At 39.1% G+C, this 25,725-nt stretch overlaps 1 protein-coding gene and 1 long non-coding RNA gene across 3 annotated transcripts; one reads left to right on the forward strand and one right to left on the reverse strand.

Moving 5' to 3' along the window:
• Positions 1-526: 526 nt before the first annotated feature.
• LOC121899874 lies at positions 527-3,824 on the reverse strand. Of its 2 annotated transcripts, none has more exons than XR_006096806.1 (6): positions 3,665-3,824; positions 3,398-3,441; positions 3,205-3,267; positions 2,752-2,904; positions 2,395-2,523; positions 527-938 (listed from the first exon to the last, which is right to left on the reverse strand). It is a non-coding gene; the product is annotated as an uncharacterized LOC121899874 (long non-coding RNA). The 2 variants fall into 2 exon arrangements; XR_006096805.1 differs by having other exon boundaries at positions 3,390-3,441; positions 3,665-3,823.
• Positions 3,825-15,155: 11,331 nt separating this feature from the next.
• Positions 15,156-24,504, forward strand: creb3l3a (cAMP responsive element binding protein 3-like 3a). Its single transcript, XM_042416943.1, has 11 exons — positions 15,156-15,189; positions 15,838-15,887; positions 17,271-17,387; positions 17,574-17,817; positions 18,276-18,409; positions 20,504-20,614; positions 20,720-20,826; positions 22,121-22,189; positions 22,337-22,421; positions 23,088-23,181; positions 23,758-24,504. Exons 1-11 carry the CDS (start codon positions 15,156-15,158, stop codon positions 24,072-24,074), a joined length of 1,362 nt encoding a protein of 453 aa, XP_042272877.1. The 3' UTR covers positions 24,075-24,504.
• Positions 24,505-25,725: the final 1,221 nt, after the last annotated feature.

Genomic DNA, 25,725 nt, shown 5'->3' on the forward strand with positions numbered 1-25,725 from the left:
TCAACAGAACTGTGGTAAACAATCAAGAGTGATGTTTGGTCTCTTGGATGTGTACTATGTGAAAAGTGCACTTTTAAGTGTGCATTTGAAGCTGACAATATTCAAGACCTACTTTTGAAAATCATCCACGGCTCATTCTGTCCCGTGTCTATTCACTACTCTCCAGAACTGAGATCTCTCTGGGCAGATCTGTTTAAACACAACCCCATAGAGAGGCCCTCAGTCAGCGGCATACTGGACAAGTGTTTCCTCAAATGCAGAATGAAAAAGCTTTTGTCTCCACAGATCATCACTCAGGAGTTCAGCTCAGGAGTTCGGCCATGATTTCCTTTCACTATTTGCCTAAACTGGGTTTGGTGCAGTGATCACCATCCAAGCATCCTGCCCCTGGTTACAAAACACTCAACCCAACTACCAAATACGGGGTACCTTTGAGCTAACTCCGGTGCAGTGCATCTTTAATGTTTAAAACTATACACTGTTCCAATAAATAACAATCATTAACTGTGAAGAAGGTGCCGAGAGGAACCCGGTTCAAAACTTTAAATCACAGCCTCTCCCAGCATCTCCACAGAGAAGAGTGAGTCAAGTGCAAGGAGAAAAAACAAGCTGTACAACTGAGGTCGACCAACCTTACCAACAGAGAAGAAACTGTGAGAAAACCAAGATCAATCAAATAAACCAAGCCAGAAAGCAACACTGGAGGTAGTAGCCCAGAGAGGAAGTGGTTTGTAGGTGGTGGAAAGAGGGCTGCAGGTGTTGGATTGTCCTGTCCCAAGCTCCATTCAGGGTCCTTCTCCAGCCTCCGTCCCGAGCAAAAGTGCATATGAACACTACCATGCTGCTCTTAACCGAGTGGCTAAACCACAGTCTAAAGACGTCAGCAGGGAGGATCCTCAGCAGGAACAGGCATCCAATTCAGCAGCATGGTCACATGACTATTAAAGAAAGAAAGAAAGAAAGAAAGAAAGAAAGAATTATATGTCATCATCAATCTCACCATTATTGTTAAAATAAATAAATACAAATAAGAAAAACAGAGCTGTGCAATTAGTCACACATAATAGAAGAAAAGTCACAAATCTTTACAAACTTTGAAAAGACAGTAGCCTTTATATTACACTACAGAACTATAGAACAGGCAAATAAAACATCAAACACACACACAAGTATTTGAAAGTGCAGGTGTCTTCAATAAAATAAATTCATTAATAATTTTCATTATTAATGTGATTTTGGGGACACAACACTGTATAATAGTGAAGTTATTGAATAAATTCCCCAATATTATTCAAAAGCACCAAATGAAGTGTTGTAGCATAACCAACAGGAGCAGGGACGTAGGTTTTGTCTCAACACTGATTGATTTAGCCATGCAATAGCCTCAGAAAGGCTAAATAACAACAGCATGAGGGTGTTTGTCCATATATTGTTTTTCTATGACAGAAAAGTGCAGAAAAGTGGTGGCGGGGTGCTGGGGAGTGCTGGGATGAAGTGCTTGTACAGTGAGAAATAAAAACTCTACATGGACACAAGTCCTAAGGCCAGTGTTTCAAAATCAATACATTTATTAACCAGACAGAGCACTCACATTTAAACATAGCAGTAGCAGAGTGCTAAATATTTTTTGAATTTATGAACGATTCTCTGTCAAAATCAGCAGGGGCAGGTGCATAAAAACTTTCTCAGCGCTGTCCATGGTTTTGAAACAACAGCTAAGCAATAGTCACATGTATCTTGGCCAATAATTTAGTTTTTTGTTGCTATTTTCTATATATACACAAAACTGATCTGCTGACCAAACAGCACAAAACATTTTTCTGTGTAGACCAATATTTACTGACCAATGGCACCAGTGCAGTCAGTTTTGCATTTCCTGTACATGCTTCATAATAACCAGTGAGAAGCTTTTAATGTGAAGTAGCAACAGCAGGAAGTGTTTGGACTGTATGGGCACCAACTTAAAACAGCAAATAAGAATTTTTCCTTTTCAGTTTCTAGTTCTTATAATTTAGGTCAACTAAGATTTCAAATGTGTATATATTACAAACATTAGCAAATGTTACAAAGACAACATTAAAAATCCAATATGTAAAAAGCTTGTTTAAATCTGTAGCCACAGTTCAACAAATACTCATGAAAAAAATACTGACATAATTTCTGAAGCCCACGACAAGTATAAAAAATAAAAAAAAAATTAAATCACTTAACTTGACAATATACTATTATGATATATATAGAAATATAATTTCCTTGATACAAGACACTCGAGTAATCTAGACATAGATATTCAACTGTGGCAGAAGTCAAGTCAGTAGGGACTCAGGTGTCTATACGGTATTTAAAATTGTGTTTGTGCATGTGTACTTGTCTGTAAAGAGTCCAAAAGCCCACCTCAGTCCACTTTGCATCACAAGTCCGCTGGGCCAAAAGGCTTCGGATCCTTGCAGGCCTGGAGCCACGTGATTTCACTTTGATCCTCCACTGCTGCTTCGTGTTCTTCAGCAAATTGAATGACAGCTACTGTAGATGAGAGAAAAACAAAAATGTTTTACCATTACTGTCAGTGTAATAGCCAATCTACGACTGTCAAACATAGAAGTAGAATAGGTACACCTAACAAGATTTTAATTACCTATTGTAACAAACTTTTAAAGATATCTTAATAGCAATCTTAGCAATAACAGGGAAAATGCAAGTAAAAAATGTAAAAGAAATGAGATGTGATGTAAAAATGTTAATGAGTAATACCTTTTTAACAGACTCCAGCGATGTTGTTTCCTCCCGATATTCAATGGTGAACTTATAGTAAAATGTGAAGAGGACAGCCAAGGTGGTGGTGAAGTCAGATCTCCATCAACAGCGTCCATTTGGTCACTCACAGGATCTCAGGTTCAGGTTCTCCTGATGAGTAATGATCAAACACTGAATTGACAACAATTCTACTACCTTAAAGTACTGTTTTCTCTGTGGAAACTAAGAAACGTACACAACAGAAACAACATTGTATGAATGAGTTAGTACATAAGAACAGATGTAAGCAGATGACTGATGAGGTGTTTGTGGTTAAGCCAAATGAATATAAATATAAAATGTCCAAAAACAGGCACATAGAATAACAAGCACAACTGCCACAAGAGCTGACTAAATTGACTTTGTCTGTGGATTTTCAAAGACTTACTTATAAAGATATAAAAATCTTACCTAGCACAGCGAGACCTGGGATGATGGGGAGAGACTGAACTCATCAGCAGGTGTAGTCGTCACCTGTGAGAAGTAGAAATAAGATGAAGGAAGGCATCAGGATTAAGATACATGCACTACTTTGGAAAACATTATTTTTACTCAGAGTGATTACTTTTTAATAAACCATCCTTTAACTCTTTCACCTCATTACCTGGTAACCCTGCCTGCCCGGCTGCTACATTCACCTTCTTGGACCTGATGAAATATAAGATGCAATTTAGAAATAAAAACTAGTTATATCCAATATTAGCAAGATAATCGCAACTAGCTAGTAGCTCTAGTAAAAGTAGTCTGATTATATGATAGCTAACGTTAGCCTAGTTAGCTTACAGTTTAGCTAACACAATGACACAGCAAAAAATAAGACTTTCATTCAATTATTTGATTCAAGAGTGGTAGAGCCATAGCAGTAGCATACCTCCTGTTGGGAAGAGATTTTTCTCTTTGTTGTTGTTGACCAACCAACAACTTAAAATTATTGGTTGGTCTTTTGCCGCTCCTTTTCATTTTGTATGCCGGCTTGCTATTGTTGGCACAGGCAGTTACCGCGACTGCTTGAAAAAACGCGGGAGGATGAGTTGGGCGCAACCAAGGGGTTGGAGGGGACCCCAATACAGGGGTGGGAGGGGTTGAAAAAATGTTAATGCTAATTATGTTACATTGAATGGAGAAATTTATTTATTTATTCATTGTTGTGATATGATATTTGGGGCGGGGGGGCAAGCTAGTGCCAACTTGTCCCAGTTTAGGATACCAAGCTAGCGCAAATACCACTAAAAAACTAACGTTAGAAACTACATTTGCTACAACACATAACAGTACACTAAATATAAAGCCTACATTACTAACAAACGGTATAAATGCTTACATGACATTTACCCACCTGAAAGTATACCTAAAAACCCAATAGTGAGACGAGATGTTAAAGATACTAAGTGGCCATGTTATACAGTAAATGCTACTAGTTACAAGGGCATTCCTTATAAGAAAATGCTATCGGCAATCAGTCATTAGATTGAGTCAAGGGACCAGCAAACATTAACCACAATAAGGAGACTCACTGTAAGTACTTTTCAAATAGCAAGCAGACTAATCCCCCAAGAGAGGTTTTATTTGCATCATTTGCCGTCTCTTTGCAGACACTGTCAGCAGCACTCTGATCCAAATCCATCATCAACATAAAATTCTCATTTAACTGTTACTGAAATGAGAAAAACACTGACAAACCAATGCACCACAGACAGTGTAGTACAACTTAGCCACAACCCACTCTCTTACTAAAACACATCTACTGGACAGATATCTAATTATAGCTTACTTAACAGTGGATTAAATAAAGTGATATACTGTCTGACACTGTGTGACAGCAGGCTCAAGGCTGCAAGGTGATCAATACTGCTGCTGACTGCTGCTGCTTCTCTTACTGAGGAGGGATCCCACAGCCCACCCAGAACCTTGACTTACAAATGGCTGCGTCACTGTGTGAGCTGGCCCTGTTGCTTTGGATTGAGCAAAGTTCAGTAAGTGCAAGTGTAGAGGGAAAGACATCAGCAGGCAGGGATACACATTGACATTACCGGTCAATAAAACAGTGGGTGGCAGCTTCATAGACAAAGGGCATTTTTTATTGTAAACTTGTTCTTTTGAAATGTGAATATAATTCTTTCAAGCAGTAGGTCCCAGAGTACCTTGCAAGACATAGTTTCCAAACTGTTTCCAATTTGCGTGACCGAGTCGCAGTGTTATTTTATGCTCTGTTCATCGTGTTATAAATGTATTGATTAAAGAGGCAGGGTACTCGCTGAACGTGGCTGGCCATCTGAATGGGAGTTGGCGGGGACAGGATCAAAGTCTTTGGTGGATGGCTCAGCATGTTAGCCTGCTTACATCTGTAGTGAGGAAACAAACAGGGACGCGGGGCAGCTCATATCGAATAAGAGCACTGAGCTGTCATACTGTAGCACTGGCTCATCGGCCTCTGAGGGAAAGTTGAGAGGCTATTTTTAGGGATGTGGTCAACACAGGGGGAGGGGTATTGAGAACTTCCATTTCATGGGTTTTTATTGACCAATGCCATTAGTGTTTTGCCAAGCTGAAGGCAGAGACAAGAAATCAATGGAGGTCACACTATTAGTGCGAACTAAAAAGTTACATACAATTTAACTGGCTGGCGTTTATTCTGCTGCTTGTTAACCAGTCTGGACCCTGAGAGGGAGGCAGCCTGACTCGATCTGTTCAGCTTGGGGAAGTCTGGAAGGTCCAGAGGGAGACAAAGACTGCTAAGGGAGTCATTTTGCATTCTGTGTGCAATTGTAGACATACAGTCAAGACAGGCAGACAGACACACACACATGCTCACACACACATACACACACACACACACTCCCTAATTACCAAAATTCAACATTATTCTCCACAGCAATGCACATAGGCACAGAAAGCATACAGTGCATGTTTGCACACAATTTAACTTGCCATATGCCACGAGATGAAGTCAGTGAGTGAATGAAGAACTTGACAAAACAGGCTGTGCAACACTTCAGGGAAAGGTTCTTCTCTGCTTGGGCTGGCATGGTGAAGTTATGAAACTTTAGTTGTGGTTTAATAAGCGGTAAGACTTGGAGTTGTCCCCTGGTACCTAATTCACCATTGTGCTCTGGTTATGCATTGCAAAGCATGTCCGTTCAACTGTAAGGTGTTGTGCAAGAAAATTAGGGTGTGATGTGATGATGGCCTATCACACTGGAGACAGTTTTATGGACCACTGACTTAACAGGCAGATGTGACAAGAACAAGCTGAACTGCAGGGTGACAGTGCTGCACCTTTCTCTCCAGACCACCAAAGAGAGACACTCCAGCATGTTGTTTCTAATGTCGGGCCACAGACTGAAAGGGATAGGCTCTGTTAAATATGATGAGGAAACTTCCACTTAAATAACTGAAAAAGTTACTGTCCAGCATTAAGTGATATTCCACTTCAAAAGCTGGATTTTGTTCCAATGGAGCTTGGAGTCAAAATAGTAAGGAGCAGCACCAGCGAAGGATTTTAAATTCTGCTGTTTATATAAATGTATAAATATAATTGTCAGTGGTGTATAAATAATCAATAGATAATCAAATAAACAAAATGCAAAAGCATTTGAGCACCCCAATCTCACCCTTTCAATTCCAGTTTATGACATGTAAAATGTGAAGTGTTAACTTTTGTCTACACAAACACAACCTCAAATTAAGATGATTATCATGGCTATTGACTAGCATATTTACTGTAGTCTGTAGTCACTGTAGTCTACATTCTCACTATTATCACAACACAATATATAAGAAAATTAATAATCAAAGAGAATATATATAAGAAAAACAATATATATATTACGACTCACTATATAAGTGAGTCGTAATCTGAGGTTGAATTTGTACTTACAGGTTTTAACCACTAGATGGAAGCTACATTCCACTGATTCTCTTTCCTATCCTTACCAGTCATGTAAGGACGGTCAAGACCAAATAATGACTAACCTCCAATAAATTATTGCTGGTTCCCCTAAAGCTTAAATATCTCATTTGCTGTTGGTAATCCATATCAACAGAAGTCATACTCATACAGAAACTGTCAGCCAAACAAACAGGGCTTAGTAGATAGCTGTCGATATTTGGCCTTCTTAGCTGGCTGGTTATCTCTCTGCTTTGGCACAGTGTATGCAGATGAAGCTTTTGCACAACTTTTATAGTGTGTTACTAAAAGCTGCAGTGATATAAAACTTTATAATACCAAAGTACATGTGGAGGAAGGAATATTAGCGTATAAAAGTGTTGGTATTTGATAGCTTACATAAGTAACAATGGTGAAGTGTTTGTGTGGCTCTGTTGAGTTTAGGCAAATTAAGATGGGACTGTTTCAGGGCCACTGAGCAGCTGCTGGATCTTGGCCTCAAGGAGAAATCGGTGGAAGGTGCCCCAAACACTCCTCCCACACATATGTCAATATTTGACAGCATGTTTTGCAACTTTCATTATTTCTATTTATGTCCATTATTTCCACACAAGGTTTGGGTTATTCAAGTGTAGACTACTTTAATTCCTGCATGATATAATGACAGTGGCACTGCCTAGAGATTCAAAACACGTTTCAGTTAATGAAAGCAACAGCAAAATAGATAAATAAATGAGTAAAAATAGAAAATACTTAAGAAACAATTTATGAATCAATAAACAACAACAATGAACAGAACATAACATGTCACTAACCAGAAAATGTACATACTGTCATCATTGTTCTAAACTCTGACTGGATCTATTTACGTATATCATAGATGTAGGACAAGGTGCATCCAGTTTCACATTAGCACTTTGATGTCCCTTGATGTCCTCACCGTCAATGACCGGGATGGACACCTGAAAGAGTGAACATAGATAAAGAGCTGTCTGACGTTTCTTCATCTGTCCTTAATTGATATAAGAAAAATACTTTTAGAGCTATCTTTCTTTTGACTTGAACCTGTCCATAGTGCAGCATTGTAAATTCACAAAATAAACTTTGTATTTCGAATTTCAAAATGAACCTATCTGTAGGCAGCATCCCATGAAATAGTGCAACTACAACCTCCGAACCGGTCGACCTTTTGCTGCGATGAACGGTGGGATAGATTTTATGCCGGGAGCATCGACTGCATTATTGCTAAAAAGGAGGAAAAACAAGTAAACATATAAACTGGGACTGAAATTCACTTTGTTTGGCAGTCATCTCTGGTGATTCCCATGATTCTGTTGTTATAATTTATCTTTAATGATTTGCCACAACATGAGGTGGAGTAGTGATCTTTCCACTAAGTTCACTGTTGTATATATCAGGACACCATGCTGTGTTTTATTCAGCTCATACCATAGTCACTTACCAAAGAAACTGTTTATATATTCAGATCATCGTTTTTCTTTGAAGTTTGCTTGTTTGAAGCCAATTTAAATCCTGTTTTCAATAAGTTAATTTAAAGGTGCAGTGTGTAGAATTTAGAGGCATCTAGTGGAACGGACTTGGCAGAAATTGAATATCATATTCAAAAGTATATTATAATTAGTTTATAATCACCTGAAAATAAGAATAATTTTGTTTCTGTTACCTTAGAATGAGCCCTTTATACCTGCATAGAGAGTGGGTCTTCTTCCATGAAGCCTGCCATGTTGCACCGCCATTTTTCTACATTAGCCCAAAACGGGAAAACCAAACACTGGCTCTGGAAAGGACCTTTCGCATTTTTCGCAAGTGTCATGGCCACCATAGGTTCTCCTACACACTTCGAAGGGTACGGGTGGGGGGGTATTCAGTTGGTTCTTTCCCTTTAAGGAAATGCAAAAAGCAAAACAAAACTAACATCCATTCTTATAGGCATTCACTGTGACAGGAGAGCAAAACAACCCAGCAACCCTGTTCAGCAGAACCCCCTTGAGCTCTGCCGTGATTGATTCCCTGACATTCCCATACAGCTGGGAGGAGTCCCTGCAGCATGTTTGTGGGCCAGCCCAAAGCAAGGACCAGTGGTGGAAGATGTACTCAGATCCTTTACTTAAGTAAAAGTACCAATGCAGCAATGTAAAAATACTCTATTACAAGTAAAAGTCCTGCATGAAAAATCCTACTTAAGTAAAAGTACAGAAGTATTATCAGCTTTATGTGAAGTATTAAAGTAAAAGTAGTGTTTTTGTCCCTCTGACTGATGACATCATTTGATTATTAATACTGAAGCATCAGTGTGTAAGCAGCATGTTACCGTTGTAGCTGCTGGAGGTGGAGCTAGTTTGAACTACTTTTTATACAATTAGCTAGTTTAGTCCAGTGGTTTCCAACATACGGGCCGGGCCCCTCCAAAGGGTCACAAGATAAATCTGAGGGGAGAAGAAGAAAAAACAATGTTCTAATACACAAATCTATTTTCAGTTTTTGGTGAAATACTGTATCATTTGAACATTTATTGAAATTAAACCATGTGAAAAGTTTAGATGGTAAAATCACTATTTGGTGGTGCTGTTAACAACTCACAGACATCTGAAATGTGACCCTGAGGTTGTTATTGTATCCATTGTGTGAAATCTTCATCTGAAAAGCAACTAAAGCTGTCAAATAAATGCAACGGAGTAGAAAGTACAATATTTCCTTCTGAAATGTAACAGAGTGGAAGTATAAAGTTGCATCAAATGAAAATACTCAAGCAAAGTACAAGTACTTTGAAGAATTGTACTTAAGTACAGTACCTGAGTAAATCTCCTTAGTTACTTGGCAAGGACTCCTGTCTGCATGGGGCAGACTTCCTCCTGCACAATGCAGTGCTTGAAGCTATAGAAAACTTGATTTCAGAGAAACTTTCTTTCTTCTTTTAAGCAATTGGTAAAAAAAAAATAAAAAATAAAAACAAACACCTTCCTCTCAGGCAGATTTACTCTTGCAAATATAAACTTAATTTCTCTGAGACCTAGTTGCGTCAATGAGGTGCATACAGACAGATGGGCATTCGTTATTTTTATGCAAATGACATCAAGAAGTCCACTTAATTCATGCGAATCACCTCTAGACCTCACACAAACAATCACACGTGGTTGAGGTTGCTAGGCTACAGTGGTTGGATAACTTCTACATTATGAGGGTAACAGAAGAATCCTATAGCCACTGTATGTATGTTTAGGTCAGAGTAGCTTTAACAGCCTGAACAACCTGGAGGAGCTGCTGAAATTACTGTGAAGCTCACCATGTTAAAATGTCTTTATTTTCAAAACCAACAGAGCATTGATAGACATGAGAAGTCGAACCAATTTTATGCAATGTGCCCAAAGTGGATTGAACAAAACAGCCTAACAAATGTCATACCTGAAAAGGCCTGTGCTTCATAGTCTTTGAGGCAAAGAGAGACACACACAGAAGGAGAGACATAGAAAGAAGCATTCACCTTTCTGAAAGCACAACATTTTGACTTGTCAAACGCAGTGGCATTACTAATGGCTAGATTCCGTTAATTGTGGCATTGCCAGGGCCCTGGTAGTGCACTGGTTCACGGACATGTTTTACAGGTAGAGTGAAATAAAACTAAGCAAACATTAATGTTGTTTATTACACCTGCTCTGAGTCAAAATGGGTCAAAATGTCTGATGTGAAAAAAGCCTGACAGAAAAGTTGTGATGCTAACAAGGTGGTGGGAAGCTGCGTTATCACAACTCTGATATACTATCAGCTCATCATGTTCTTATGGCTAATGTGTTGTCTAGACATCCACAGGACGCAGAGCAACACAAGCATCCCATGTTTGTCATACCTGATAAATATAAGTCAAATAATTATCATATTTACTAACTAATTATGATTAGTAGCTTTTTAGCTTTGGCTTGATCCACCAACTCCTTAAAAAATATTGGGTGCTTTAGATTTCAAGATGACTCTCTCCACCAGACGTTTCTGTACTCTAATTGATTTTGCACTTGACATAGTGCAATCACATTGTCTGAGTCAACCATACAGACCAGTGAGCCACAAAATAAATGAGTGGAAAGAGGCTCACTCCAACATGAGCAGTTCAGGCTTCTGTTGTTCAGGTTTGAAAGTTACTTGCATGGTTCTCAGAAACTGTAGTTCCTCTTTACACATGATATTTTTAAAGATATCGAACTTGGTTCTCAGCTTTAAGTTCAGTTGCTTTTTGCTGCAGTGCTACTTGTCACTAGAAAAGAGAGAAGTCACTAATTGGATGGTGGTAAAGTGGCACAATGAGCCATTAATGCCCCAGTGCTAGGTTTTCACTCTGTGATTCAGCATGGCCTTCCTGATGTTGGTGTCTTATGAATATTTCCCAGACGGTATTAAACAGATCTCTACTTCACCTTTATTTCAAGAATCCTTGGATTTAAGGCTCAAACTCAGCAAAATGAATTGCAGTGAAAGAAGTCATATGGTACAAGTCAAACTGTCCCTTTAATATCACAGTCAGCTCATATGAGAAAAATATCCTTAACTCACTGTTGCGCTACAACAGTGTTAGTATACAATAGTAAATATATATAGTAGTATATATGTGGAAGAAAAGATGTTCAATATATGAATTTATGTTCATAAAGGAATGTTCTAATTAATCTAGAGGGCGTTTCTGGCCTTCATGGTCTCTCACACAAGATGTTTTATGTTCTGGGCCTGGATATGAGATGAGGTTGTAGCCTTGGATGGCTAATGAAGCTAGCCTTATTATTTTCAATTAGAGTTCACTGTGACCCAGAGATGTCCTCATTTCTGCCCTCCTAGGTGGCGTGATCTAAGCCACCCTATAAGTATTATTGTTTTACTGTATGTGTTAAGTTTTTGGTGTAACTGTATCCATGTTTACGCTTCTCTGATATCAGATACTTGTTTTGTAATAAACCTCATATATTCAAGTAAGAATCAGCTGGAGCCTGTAGGGTGTTTTTCATCTTTATTCATCATCAAAGTGCTGTTAGACAGTTATTGGATAAAGTACAAGTTTTCTTCATCAATATAGTAAAGTCCTTTTGGAATATTAGAGGAAAACAATAGAGGACCGAGAATGATAAACTCAGTGAACTTACTCTATCCATCATTTTCTGAACAGTTTATCCTGTTCAGGGTCATAGGAGGCTGGAGTGTATTCCAGCATGCACTGGCACCCACTGGCCACATACAGTAGGGCTAACACAAACAGACAATCACATTCACACCCACATTCACTGCTACAGGTAATTTTGTGTTTCAGATTCACCTGACCTGCATCTCTTTTGACTGTGGAAGAATTGAAGGAAGTGTAGACACAGGGAAAACATGCTCTAAGCTGCTGTTACTCTGTTAAGAGTAAAAACAACTAGAAGGTGTTTCCCATTGGATGTGCTGTTTATTCTCAAAGAATATGACTTCTTTTGGCCAGAGGCTCATGCATGTCAAGGTGAACTAAAACCTTATCACCAACTGTGATAAGGCTTTAGTTTATATGGCCAACACACTCAGCTCATTAATTTTAAGCAGCCCTGACATTTAACTCCTTTACTGCTGATAACTGTGCTGATATTGCCAATGTTGATTGTGACTTATGATACAGTTTACTGCCAATGCCATGAAACCACTTGCCAGAGTGTGTTTGCATAATACATATCCCAGAGACTTGTGTTGTATGGACTCTCTCCCAGATATGCTCTTTTTTGACAAAACAGAGACAGAAATTTGTTTCAGTTAAGTTTACCCAGTTGCATAGGTTAAACCAAATTATATATATGCCCCATATCCATATAAGAAACAGAAATTACATTCCCCATCAAATATTTTCACCTTCACAATCACCTTTAAATTCAGTTCCTTTCTGTTATAGAGATTGTGGTGAGTTGTGTGTGTTAATGAGTGTGAATAGCTTAAATTCAGTTCAGTCCAGTTGTATGGTGTAATGTATATGTGTGTGTTTGATTGTGTCTTTGATTAATTATCCATTGATCAAATAATTGACTAATCTATTCAGTTGATCTAGACTCCCACAAAAACATCACACAGATCTCGAGTTATTCATTCAGCCTTAATGTAAACCTTAACTCACACAAGACTTTAAATGCAAATGAACCTATTATCACATTGTTGGACTGATATGCTAATTGTCTCTGAGAGACAGACCTTGAGCGGTACTTGGCATGCTTGGTAGATGCATTATTATCTGCCAGAGTATTTTTTACTTCCATTATTTAGCTAATTGGGTTGAAAAAAGAAGTCTCAAGATACACAAATATATTGTAAGATTAAGCAAAATGCTGCCTTATAATCAGTTTAGAGTAAAAGACAGATCAGCTCAGCAAACTCTTAGCTCCCTTTCATAAAACATTTCAAACAACTCACTGTTAAACATGTCCCAGTGGAAACAACATGCATGACTGAAACATCCCCATATTATAAAAGTGAAAGGTTAATAAGTGAGAAATCAATTATGGTATTCATGTATGCACAATATGTTTTAAATAAACACATCCACCAAATGCCACATCTGTCAGCCAAGCTATCATGGCACAGCCAGATTATATTCCAAATTATGAGTTTTGGATTTTTATTTCAAATTATGCATGCCCTCTGAGAGGTCTTGCAGTGTGACAGTTGTTGTCAGACTGGCATTTAGTGTAATTATTGGCATTTGGTCTCCAGCATCTGTAGCTCGGTGCAGTGTTGTTTTTCTCCGAAGGCTCATTATCATATTTTTCCCCCCAACTTTCAATTATGAATGTGTTGTCATCTGACCTTCATTTTAGATCTCTGGGATATGAAACACAGTGCTGAAATGGGGAATTAATAGTGCTCTGTCAAATATCAACTCATCAACAACAGCCGCTGACTCTATCCAGTTCGGTCATAATGCACACTTAGCTTTTTTCCCCTACAGTGCTCTCATCACTGCAGAGTGATGGCAGCTATCCTCAACTTTAAAAATAAGAGCGGTCCCTCAGGAATTGAGATGGAGCAGTCTGACATACAGTAAATTAATACAAAAGTAGGTGTTGTAGTAACAGTAAATCAAGTACCTGACTGCATCCTCCCAGACACCTTCAAATTAATATTTCACACTGCTGTCAGGCTGCTGACCTTATACTTTGAAGGCAGGTGTCTCCTGAGGCACAGGTGAACGTGGCATTTATGCATCCCAACCCAACAACCACTTTACACCCACAGAGAGACTCACGCAGCGATACTGTGTGCAGGTTGGCTAGCTGTTACTGACTGTAATAAAATCTGAGTTTTGGATTCGTGCTGGGGAGGGAAGTCATCTAGAATCACATTGCTTTTGTTTGGTTGTGTTTAGTTTGTTTTTCCTTCCTGTGTACAGAAACTGCTGGATTGAGGCTGAGCATGTAAACAGTTCCAACAAGCAAACTCAGATTCAGCCAGGAATAAGTTATTTAGCTGAAATCATTTTTACTTGTTTTATTTTGAGAATACATTTCACAAAGACACAGTGTAATCACATTTGTCTTTGTTTAAATTACAGCTGCATGGAAAAAAAAGTTGACAAAACTTGGCTCAATATAATCTAATTAACTGGTAAACAATTAAGAAAAATTTAAATAAATTCCTGAGTTCCTCTTGAGTGATGACAAATGAAAATAAGATTTCCTACAATCACGACACTGGGTGTCAGTCACAAACACAAACAGTGAGAGATAGTGGGAAGAACTAGACACTCTCAGTACACATGAAACACGTATCTGTATCTGAAGATGCTAACCAAGATGAAGTTGAGGCAGCCAAACTTGACCTTAACAGTATTCTACTGTTCGCTCATTCTGTATTTGTATTGAACATTTCATTTGATAAGCCATTTTTCAGAGTTTAAGTTTTCAAAAACAGATTGTGGAGTAATGAAAGAGCTTTTGCCCTTTGGAACCTTCCTCCATCAGATAATAAAGCAATAATGATTATGTAATGCTTCTTCTGTGGAAGCTCAATAGACTAGTCCTGGCAAGACACTCACACTTCATTCTGTGCTGCGTCAGCTGACAGCTAGCTTATCATACCCATCAAATCTCTGCAGTGATGTGGTGGTCTTTTTAAAAGCCTTCATGCTCATACTCCCTGTTGACGCTTTACTGCTGCTGCCTCAACAAAAGCCTCCTTCACCGTAGCCTCCAACTGCTGTGGCTTGAGTCTGTTTTATCCTCCCTGCTGAGGTCACACTACTAGGTTAAATATGGGACTATGGTTTGCTGCATCCCCTTCAAGTTATTTATCATGTGTTGTCTATTCTGTTCTGTTATGCTGTACTGCGGCGACAGAGGGCCTTTCCGACAGCAATTCCATGCTGCCAAGTCAAATAAGCTATTGCCATCTCTAACTGCAATACATGACATCAGTGACTAATAAAACGATAGTTACTGTCAGTGACCTCATTCTACCTTTCTACATGGTAGTGAGCTCAGCTCAGAGAGGATGTGAGGGTGAGTTTTTGGGTAGAACAGCAGAAACTGGTGGTTCTTGTGCCTTGCAGGCCATATTGTAAAGATTTTCACTGTCAAGCAAAGACTGAATTATTTACTCACAGGTAAATAATTAATTTATTATTCACGTCATTTTTTTATTGGTTTATCTGACAGGGACAGTGATCATTGATCAACAGACAAGCCTGTTGTCCCAGCCAGTGGTTTAAAAAGGCTCTCTAAATATAGATATATCTTATAAAATTCAAATTCTCACAGTATAACACAGTAATCAGCCACAGTTTATAGGCTTACTAAACCTGAAATCCACCAGTGATGGAGACATTGGTGGATAAACCTTCAGCCTACTGTAGGGATGCTTTGACACTTAAAAGAGGACCCAATTTAGCATTGCACTCCTATGTCATTGTTGGACTGACGATAGATCGTTTAAAACTTGATGCAGCAGAATCAGAGATATTGTCTTATCAAAACCTGGCACCTACATTGCCCACAATGCAACTTGACTCAATTCACTCAGCTGTGCAGATTCTGATGTGTTATGCTAGTAGCAGTTAATGTAGCCTCCATCTGCTGCCCTCAAGCAGAAATGTGGGGCGAGCTACAAAAGTCTGGTAACTTCATTTCTTTCTATCTCAACACCCACAGATGATCATTTTCAAACTTGTAGCCACGACTCACTTGTGACATCATTAGAGGTAATTTATATCAGACTTTGCGCAACTCTCACTGGAGTCACAAACCATATGTGATATGCAGTAGCACTCCTCAAGACTTGTTAACAGGCTTTGATGTGTAAAATTGATGGAGCTCCCCTTGTTCATGTATTTGTTGAGGTACAAGCAGAGTTTTGAAGCTTTGTTGGAAAAAATAGTTAGATCCTCAACCAAATCACATATATTATGTGTTATTTATTATGTTTTCATTCGCTTCTTTGCAGCACATTCATGTTTTTAAGCCTCCTTAAAGGCTGATTTGTGCCTCAAGGGTCCTCAGGCCTACTTGTCCTCTTCTACAAATAAATTATTCCCTTAATAATCATGTTCTTTCAAGAATTACCATTATACACTAATATGCAAACTATGTATATTTAGTTATTTATTTTTCTAACAACTAAATGTAACATTTTATTAACTTCACAAACTGGGTTTAAGATAAACACATATGGTGTATGACAATAATTTAATAAACAGCGCTATTAGGGCTCAGTAGAAATGTTTGTATTTTATATTTTTTAAAACCAGTGTTGTTTCTAGAACCAGGCCATGATACATTCATTGTGTTATGAATATATGCCAAAGGTCAGATCTATCTCTTTGTCAATACGCTATCAAAAAAATAAGAGGAAAGGAAACAATAGACTTTGACCTTTCTGATGTTTTACATCTTAGTGGAGACTTAATGTCCGTACTAGATAGACCAACTTGTGAAGTTCTTTCATTGTGTGTTCTAGGCTACCAATCAGATTATATCTTCTTACAGCCAATTGGGACAAAGTAGGCTAGCTGGCTGGGTGTGTTGGAGTTTAAACTTTGGACCTGAGAAGAGGAGCTGAGAGATACAGTAGAAACTCTTTAGGAACAGAGAGACAAAGCTTTTACACAACAAAGTAAATTGGATATTTTAACTAGATCTCTGTTGTCTTGGGAGTTTCTTTGGTGTGCTACCCAAGCAGGGAAACTATGGAGCAATACGCAGATCAGGTGAGTAACAAAATATTGTCTTTTTTATTGGATTGTAGTATGCCAGTTATGGGTTACAGTGAGAGTTAAAACTGGAAAGTCCCGCAGAGGAAAGTTCAGCTTGTCAGCACATCTACATCTAAAATCTACCTTACTCTAAAGACAAATGCCTGTTTTAGAATAACAATGAAACAACAGAGTGTCATAAAAAATTGTCAAACTGATTCAGCCCAGAATGCGGAAAATATTGTACAGTACATTGTGCTCTGGGAGGATCGTGGTGAATTGTTGGCAATAAAGCAGTAGTCCCCAGCTGTGGCAGCATATGAAACCTTTATCATCTTGTTGTCTTTGTTTCTAAAAGCTTTGTTGTCATTAAATGTCATGATCTCATTTCAGGGTTGCGATGGCATCGAGCTGCTTGACTGGCTGTTTGATCAAAATGATGGAATCCTCCGTCATGAGGAACCAGGACACCATGGCAACCATCACACCTGGCCAATCCAGGACCCAAATGTGCGTGTGGCTGTGGGACCTTTCATGTCACTCATACATACATACAAATAACTGTTTACTTTGTATATACTGTACAATAGTTCCTCCTTCACAGATTGCGTGTTATAAAAGACTGTCCCATCTCTCGCCATGTTGTCACCTCAGACAGACAGACTAATGATAGTTCTTTGGGTTTTCACCCAGCAGATGCTGCAGCCGGCTGAGCAGGCGGACGATGACTTCCTTAATGCCCTACTGAGTGGAAATGATTCTGTATCGGGTTCGCCTCTCTGGTCTCCCTCTCATAGTGACAGTGGGATCAGCGAGGACCCTCCCTCAGACCAGATGGACAGCCCTCAGCGCCCTGAGAGCCCCCCTGGGGACGCTCACTACTTCAGCCCAAGGCCACAAACCAAGGCAGCCCTGGAGGCCGACGTCTCCATTGACCTCAGTAAGTCACAAGGAGAACATTCATAATGGGAAACATTATAATATCAATCATTTAATATAGATTCAACTTTATGGAGAAGTGTTTCCAATGATGTGAGTCGAAAAAGAAAAAGATGGTGAATTAGGAATTTCAGTCTCAATATCTTCTGGCTTTGTTCCTGGACATGAATCCCTGAATCCCCTGTATCACAGATAATAAAGTAGGATAACATAGATTATTTGGGACTGTGTACAAGACTATTTAAACTATCAAAGACACTGACGTTATGAAAAACAAAAGTACCCATGTTGAGGACTAAAAAGAGTAACTGGTATTTGAGCATTGGAGCAAGGCTCCAACTGTCATTTCAAGGTTTTTTATCATTGTTTATCGCATAATCCAAACAGTGACACTAGCATGTCTTATTGATCTTTGTTTGCATTTACTCTATCTGTATCCTTGTGTCTGTGCGGGTGCAGATGGCTGGGACCCCAGCTTCCCAACGGGCAGGACAAAGATTACGCAATATCCTTCTGATGTACATAGACCGCAGCTGTCCTCTGGCTTTCCTCTAACTGTCAAGGATCTGCTACTGTCTGGCACACCAGAGCCAGTAAGTATGTCCTGGTTGTGTTGGGAGTTTGACAGAGTATGTGTGGGTGGTTGTAGTAGAGGGGCAGCGATAGTGTCTTGTGGGTGTTTGTGTATATTGTTTGTGTACATAACCTGTTGTTTACCTTTTGTGAAAGTTAGTGTGTGTGTGTGTGTGTGTGTGTGTGTGTGTGTGTGCGCGCACATGTGTATTTCAGTAAAAAACAAGTGGGTGACTACACTTGTTGAAATCATGGATTTACCAGGGGGCGAGGCCTTTGGAATTTCAAATGAAATATCTATTTTTAAACATTTGTGTACAGGAAGCGTGCAGCAAATCTTCCCAGCTTTGTATGTTGACAGAGGAATAAGGAATGTGACGAAACATTTAAAGGATGTAGGTCCATACATTTTTTTCAAGTCTGTCTTAAAATAGTCAGGTGCCCATATGAAGACTGAAACGGGTTTTTCTTGCTGTACTGATTCCTTCTGTTCATATTGGCTGTTTAAATATCCCTTCATAATGTGTTTTCAAATGTAAAATACTAACCTGCGAGGCAATTTTGTCTGGAGAAAGAAGAAAAATACTGACCTGTGAGATAGTTTGATGTGAGAGAGGCTCAATGACACATGAAGCAGGTTGATCAGGTGGGAGGTCATAAATACCAACGGATCTATAATACCAACGGATGAATAGATCTATGGGAACTATAAACCAGTTTAATTGAACAGTGGGGCAGAATCTTTGATTGCCTATAAGCAGCAGATAAGTTTACCTCAAACTAGGCTGTTCTGAGTCACAGCAGGTGGTAAGTCTTTCCTGGATAGCACTTTAGATCTCGGTGCTATGACAGTTATTCTTAGTTTGAATAAATATAAGCAATCCTAGACATAACCACCACTATGTGCCTGTGACATTTATGTTTAATGTCCTACAACATTAAAATGAGACAAATCAAGTTAAATAACACTCAAAAACACTGAATTGATTGTTCTTACTGTTGCATGCTGGGAAATCTTGAGGAGGGTCAAACCAGTACTCTGTAGTATCTTTTTTTTTTTTACATTTTTTTAAAGACAATTAAAAGACAAAAGACAAGTGTAGAGTAGCTTATGAGTGTGTATACAGGCTTGTAGTTATTCCTTTTGGATTAAGTACCACAGGCGTGTCGGCCCTCTATGAGTGCTTTGTTTGTTTCTTCTCTTCTCTTGCTCAACTTTTGCAATGACTGCAACCAAAACACACGTGGGTCAGTTTTTGTAACCTGTGAGTCACTGGAAGGGCAGAAAACAGGGCAAAAAATATTCCTAAACCCTACTGACAAAAAGTGGGAATTTTTGTACTAAAAAGACTAACTTTGGAAGATATCCACTTGAGTTTACTAACTGACTGCTGAAGCCTCATATATGATTCAGATAAACATTTGAATACATTTTTGCACAAAACGAGGACTGTGGATTTTTAAAGCACATTAGGGAATCTTTCATGGTCAGTATGCACAGGAGGAATGATTACAGCAAGAAAAACCTGTTTCAATGTTTTTTGTCTTAAGACAGACTTGAAAAGTTGAGTACCCCAACGTATCCTTCAAGTCAGTATTCGGTTGAAGTTGATATTTTCCTTAAACTTTCCCATAAATGTGTTACTTCCTTTGGAAAATGCAGTTATGTGAAATACATAAAATGCATTTTATTGAAGAAAAGTTTATGCTGCATCATCTTAAATGGCGTTTGTCATTGGATTACAAAAAGAGTCATCAGTGGATACAGCAAATGACCACAAGCAGAATATAGTGTTTGTGCATTTATGCCTCTCAAAGTTTAGGGTTTGCAGTGTTTTGGGTTTCAGCACACTTCAAGTACTGATCCCATCTTTGCAGACCACTTTAATAAGAAGAGGGAGAGAGTGGCAGAATGCACCTTCTCACACCATACCTGCTTTGAGTTAGCCATGAAATTAGAGTGTTGAAGGTGGACGGATATTCTGGACTCATTTAACTACTTCTTGTGAAGCCCTACGGAGAGGAGGGATGGAAGAGACATGGGGCCAGAGAGAAAATTTAATCAAACAGCAGTGATGATGTTTTAAATATTAGTATTCATATCTCACCTCCAGCCCCCACAGCCATCACAACAGTCAATTCAAGAGTTGATTCTCAATGAAGACGAGAAGAAGCTTTTGGTGAAGGAGGGGGTGACTCTACCCACTCAATTACCTCTCACGAAGGTAAATTTCTATCAATGTTTGTGGGTATACAATGAAAACAATTAGCAGCTCTCAGAAACTATTCTGCAGAGGTTCAGACTTAAACATTCCTTCCTCTGTGACCAGTATGAAGAGAGGATTCTGAAGAAAATACGCAGAAAGATTCGCAATAAGCAATCTGCCCAGGAGAGCCGGAAGAAAAAGAAGGAGTATATTGATGGGCTGGAGAGCAGGTAAGAGTCTAATTTAATTAATCTCATTTACACAAGAGTGGCAAGCAAATGTAGAAAAGATGATGATTTTACATGTTTTAGAATGTTAATTACAAATTCAGTATGCTTTCCATTACTGCAAACCCTCTTCCAAAACTTAATGTAAGTCTCTTGATAGTTTTCCTGCTGCACCCTCCAAGCAGTCATTGGTCAGTCCATTTCAATTCAATTTTTTCACTTCAATTCAATTTTATTTATAAAGCACCAAATCATAACAAAAGTTATCTCGGGGCAATTTTCACATAGAGCAGGTCAAGAGCGTACTCTTTAATTTACAGAGACCCAACAATTCCCCCATGAGCAACAGAGCAGCAAGGAAAAACTCCTCTTTAACAGGAAAAAACCTCAAGCAGAACTGGGCTCTAGGTGGGCGGCCATCTGCCTTGACTAGTTGGTTTGAGAGAGAAAGCGGGAGAGAGAGAGAGGAGAAGAGGGAGGGGGAGATACTTTCATAGTTTTTCAGAAAACTATGAAAGTCCATGATGTGCCATACTCATGTAACTGTGATTCCAGGGCTTGATTCTGGCCTTTGTCATTCATCATTCCCCTCTCTCCACATGTTTACTGTCTATTAGTTGCTGTTGAATACAAAAATGCCAGAAAATAATCTTAAGAAACACGCTTCAGGTAACATCACGGTGAACATTTCATCTACAGTTTTGAGTAAAAGTTAGGAGTAGTTTAGGAGCTTAGACTGTTTAAAAACGGATGTGCTGAACAAGTGGGAAAGGAAACCAATCGTGAACATATGTTATACCTTGGAAAACTGGATGTCAATAATATGAAGTGCATTGTATGCCATTTTAAATGGTTAACATGCAAAATTATCTGTATGGGCCTCTAAATCATAAACTAAATGAGATTAGCACAGTTCTAAAAGTCATTCTGAGCAGGTAGCGTGCAGCTTTTTTAACGATTATTTTTCGAGTATTTTTGCATTTAAGTATAGTATGAATTGTATATGATAAAGAAGAAGACAGGAACTATAGAGAGGTGAGAGAGGTCCCCATCCAGAGTCAAACTGGCAATGTTGCAGTTGCCACAGTGCACATTTTAGTCCCTCAGCCACATTGACACCCTCATACACTTTTACAGAAAAACATCACTTGTAGTTTTGGGTGCAGTAGTACAGTTGTTGTTTTTAATGTTAATAAAAATAAATATAATGGAGCTTTAATGAAAAAGTTTGATTCCACTGAATTCTAACTAGAGTGATTTCACTGTGTCTGCTCCCCCTCTGTGTTATCTTCTCTAGGATGGCTACCTGCAATGCACATAATCAGGAGCTGCAGAGGAAAGTGTCGCAGCTGGAGAAATGTAACGTGTAAGGGAATTTAAAAGTGGGACTTCTCTTTCCCTTTCCGATGATCAATCACTCATCCCTCTGTAATCTCTTGGCAATGGTTGTAATGACATTTCTTTTATTGTTTTTTTGTCTTTCCTCTTTCCTTTTCCCACGTCCTCTCCACAGGTCACTGATGGAACAGCTGCGCAGACTCCAGGCTCTGGTCATGAATACGTCTAACAAGCCAGCCCAGACTGGGACATATGTAATGGTATGGCCGTCCTCTCTCTCTCTGTGTCTGTGTGTGTGTGTGTGTGTGTGTGTGTGTGTGTGTGTGTGTGTGTGTGTATGTGTGTGTGTGTAATGCAGGTAGACAAACTACCCTGACGCTCCATATGACTCATTGTTAAAAGAAAACAAATCACCTTCACAGCAACCTAAAAAGCAACAATCATTACAGCTGCTTTAGCCACTACATTTGTCCACAATGGACAAGACATCACAAAGGACACAAAAAGGCACAGTCCCCATAAAGAAAAATACACTGTCTGAACAGAAGCCATTTATTGCCTTTGATCACTCCAATGGAATAAAATACAAGGCCTGAGGCTACATAAGAGGAAAGATTTTTTTTAATCTATAAATATGAATTAGTCTCAGTTCACAGTCACAGAATACATATTCTCCACAAGCGCAGCAAGAGCATGATTACTCTCTTTATTCTGAGCATTGCAGCCTGAATGCATATTCACAGAGGGAATATCTGAGCCGCTCGCCATACAAACGTCCAACGATGTAGAACACACTGATTTTCAAGCACTAACTTTCTTTGACCCAAACTCACTGCGAATGATGTGTTTTCCTCCTATTCTGGCTATTCTTTATCTAACTCTTTCCCTCTTTCTTTTGCATTTGATTTTTTTTATCCCATTCTTAGGTGCTGCTGCTGTCCTTCTCCCTAATCCTGTTCCCCAGCCTCAAGCCGTTCTCTGACACCAAGGTCAGCCAAGGAGACTTCAGCCCAGTCAGAAGTGAGTAACCTTCAGTACTAAAAAGCTTTCTGCGCCCACCTGCCAACTAATCCAGCACCTCTCTGTCACCACAGAGGAGCTTGTTAGAACTGCAGTCTCACCTGCCGCTGAAAAGGTTTTCACCCGCAGAGCCTGGCTAAGGATTTGCAGTCAAGTTTAAAAATCAGATTCAATGCACAGAGAACCACAGCCATGTATTATAATTACAGTTATTAAGATACAGCTCTGTCAACAGCTTCTGAAAAATCACCTTTAATCATTACTTTGTTATTAAATTTATTGGCACAGCCTCCAGAAGTCAATTTTTTAAATTAAGAGTGTAAATTAGGAATTTCACAGCACTAAGGTGTAATTTGTTACCATAAACTTTTTGACAGCCTGTTAAACGTTTTTGGAGATTTAGAGTCTTGAATTTGATGTACTCTGCGTTTATGTACACAACACACAAAAACTGGCACACACTTGCTTAGCACAGTGCCAGTTTAACTGAAGAAAACAACACAATAATAAGCAGAGCCGCATGTCCGCAGAAGCTTTAATTTGTTTATCTTTCCTCGGTGTCTTATTCTCACACAGTCCAGTCACGGTCCCTGCAGAACCTTCAGGCTTCACGCGTGCTGCATGTCATTGACCCCCCATTCTCCGCCGAGGATGAATCAGAGTCTCTGCACCGGCATTTCCCGGGAGACTTGGGATTGGAGGATATTACCACGCTGATGGGGAAGCTGAAGGTGAACAAACAACGGTCCGGTTTGGAGCCCGTGTCTGTAAACAGCAGTCAGGAAGAAAGGATGGGTCACTTCCACATAGACCCAATCACTGGTCACGTAGCTTCCGTGACCTTGGATCCCCACCGCTCTGCTAGGCTGCGACCAAATGCCGATGACATGTAAAAGAAATGAAGACACATGAATTCCCCAAAGTGTCCTTCTTCTAATAGAGCAGGGAATCATCTGGGGCTGCTGTTTACATAGAAATTAAGTTTTAATCATTCCTGTTTTGCCTTTCATATACATGCATGTCTGTTTGCCTTTTTTTCTTTATTTGTGATACTGTTTTATATCAATATATAGATTTGAATGTTAAACTGAAATTGCCTGTCGAAGTGAACTGTGTATCCTTTGCCTTCTGGTTTTGATAAAATGCCAGTGTAAATTAGTGTGTGTGGGTAAATAGAGCGATGATGATGTGTACAGTTTTGATCTCAGCAGATGATTTGTAATATGTTTAAGGCTTTTAAAAGCATGTTTTCACTGAAGAATTGATTAGAACTGTTAAGATTCATTTATGGATAAAAAACCGCCTCAAATAAAAGATGTCAGAAAGAGAAATGTGGTTCAAAATACTGTGGATGCATTTTAGGGCTTTAATAATTAAAAAAGCCACTCCAAGCACAAGGTACAATATTTCCCCTGATAGTTCTGCCTCAAAAGATATGGTCCAATGTCTAGACAAGCCATCCCCTAAAGGTCGAGTACAGTAGGTTTGATGTCAGTGGAGGCATGGTTAACAGAGAGAGAGACAGAAAACTAGGCCAAAGGTGCAAAAGATGACCTCTTATCTTTTGACTCAGACTTCTTACCTAATAACTGACATGTTGATATATTTACTCACTGAAGACAGGCTGCTGCTTGTGTCTACAGCACTCATGTGTCTGTCTTGTCAGTGCAGACAAGTGCTGATGGGATGAAAGTGTTCTTAAGCCTGCTGCCTCTCAGACCAGAATTTCATCTAACATTTACGGTCTGACTTGTTCAGGTTGACATTTTCTGTGGCTGGCAAGACTTAACTTCACCGGGGAAGCAGAGATGCACTTGTGAAATTAAAAGACTCCACTGTAGAAACTGGCTTTTTTTTGACAGCATAGAGTAATAATTGAAAGAATGTATAAATAAAACACCAACATGGTTCATATTAAAACAAAAAATCATCCTGGAACAGGAATTTTATGTGAAATTATTTCATCCTTTACACTTTTTATAACCTTGAAGGCACAGAAAACATTATTGTGAACTTTCGTTTGGGGAGACATAACATTTCATTATTCTGTTTTTTGGGGAGGCATTTTCTGCCTTTAGTAGATTGTACCAGTAGAGAGGGAGAGAGAGATGCAACACAGGTCTCAGTCAGACTCAAATCAGGAACATTGCAGTTCATGGTCGATGTTGAAGACCGGGGGTGCCGCAGGGTTAGTTCAATAAAGCAATGGAAAGACTTTCAAAAACAGATCTGTGTTTCATAACACATTAAAATGGATAAAAAGAGAATTCAACAAAGAGAATTTTACAACTCCCACAATACTTTTTCTCTAACTTGAGGCTCTTTTTTTAAGACTCCTGACACACCAAACCAGCAGTCGGCCGCCGGGCATCTTTGGTTCGTCTGTGACTCACCAAACTGACTGTCAGCAGTTCTTGCAGTGCGTTAGTGAGAACATTTTAACAGCAACTTCAAGCAATGCGTTGATTTTTACTGGCACTAGTTCTTCGAAACTGGTGTATTAGGGTCCTAAAGATGTCAGTATGCAACACTATGAATGCCCTC

This window comes from Thunnus maccoyii, chromosome 7, assembly GCF_910596095.1.
Source record: "Thunnus maccoyii chromosome 7, fThuMac1.1, whole genome shotgun sequence".
Taxonomy (NCBI): Eukaryota; Metazoa; Chordata; class Actinopteri; order Scombriformes; family Scombridae; genus Thunnus; species Thunnus maccoyii.

What these genes read in the sequence shown, in the direction of transcription:
- creb3l3a (XM_042416943.1), top strand. Translation starts at nt 15,156, where the DNA reads ATGGTAGTGAGCTCAGCTCAGAGAGGATGTGAGG. An exon ending in CACTTGTGACATCATTAGAG is followed by an intron (nt 15,888 to 17,270) that starts GTAATTTATATC and finishes ATCTCATTTCAG; the next exon opens with GGTTGCGATGGCATCGAGCT. An exon ending in ATTGATGGGCTGGAGAGCAG is followed by an intron (nt 20,827 to 22,120) that starts GTAAGAGTCTAA and finishes TATCTTCTCTAG; the next exon opens with GATGGCTACCTGCAATGCAC.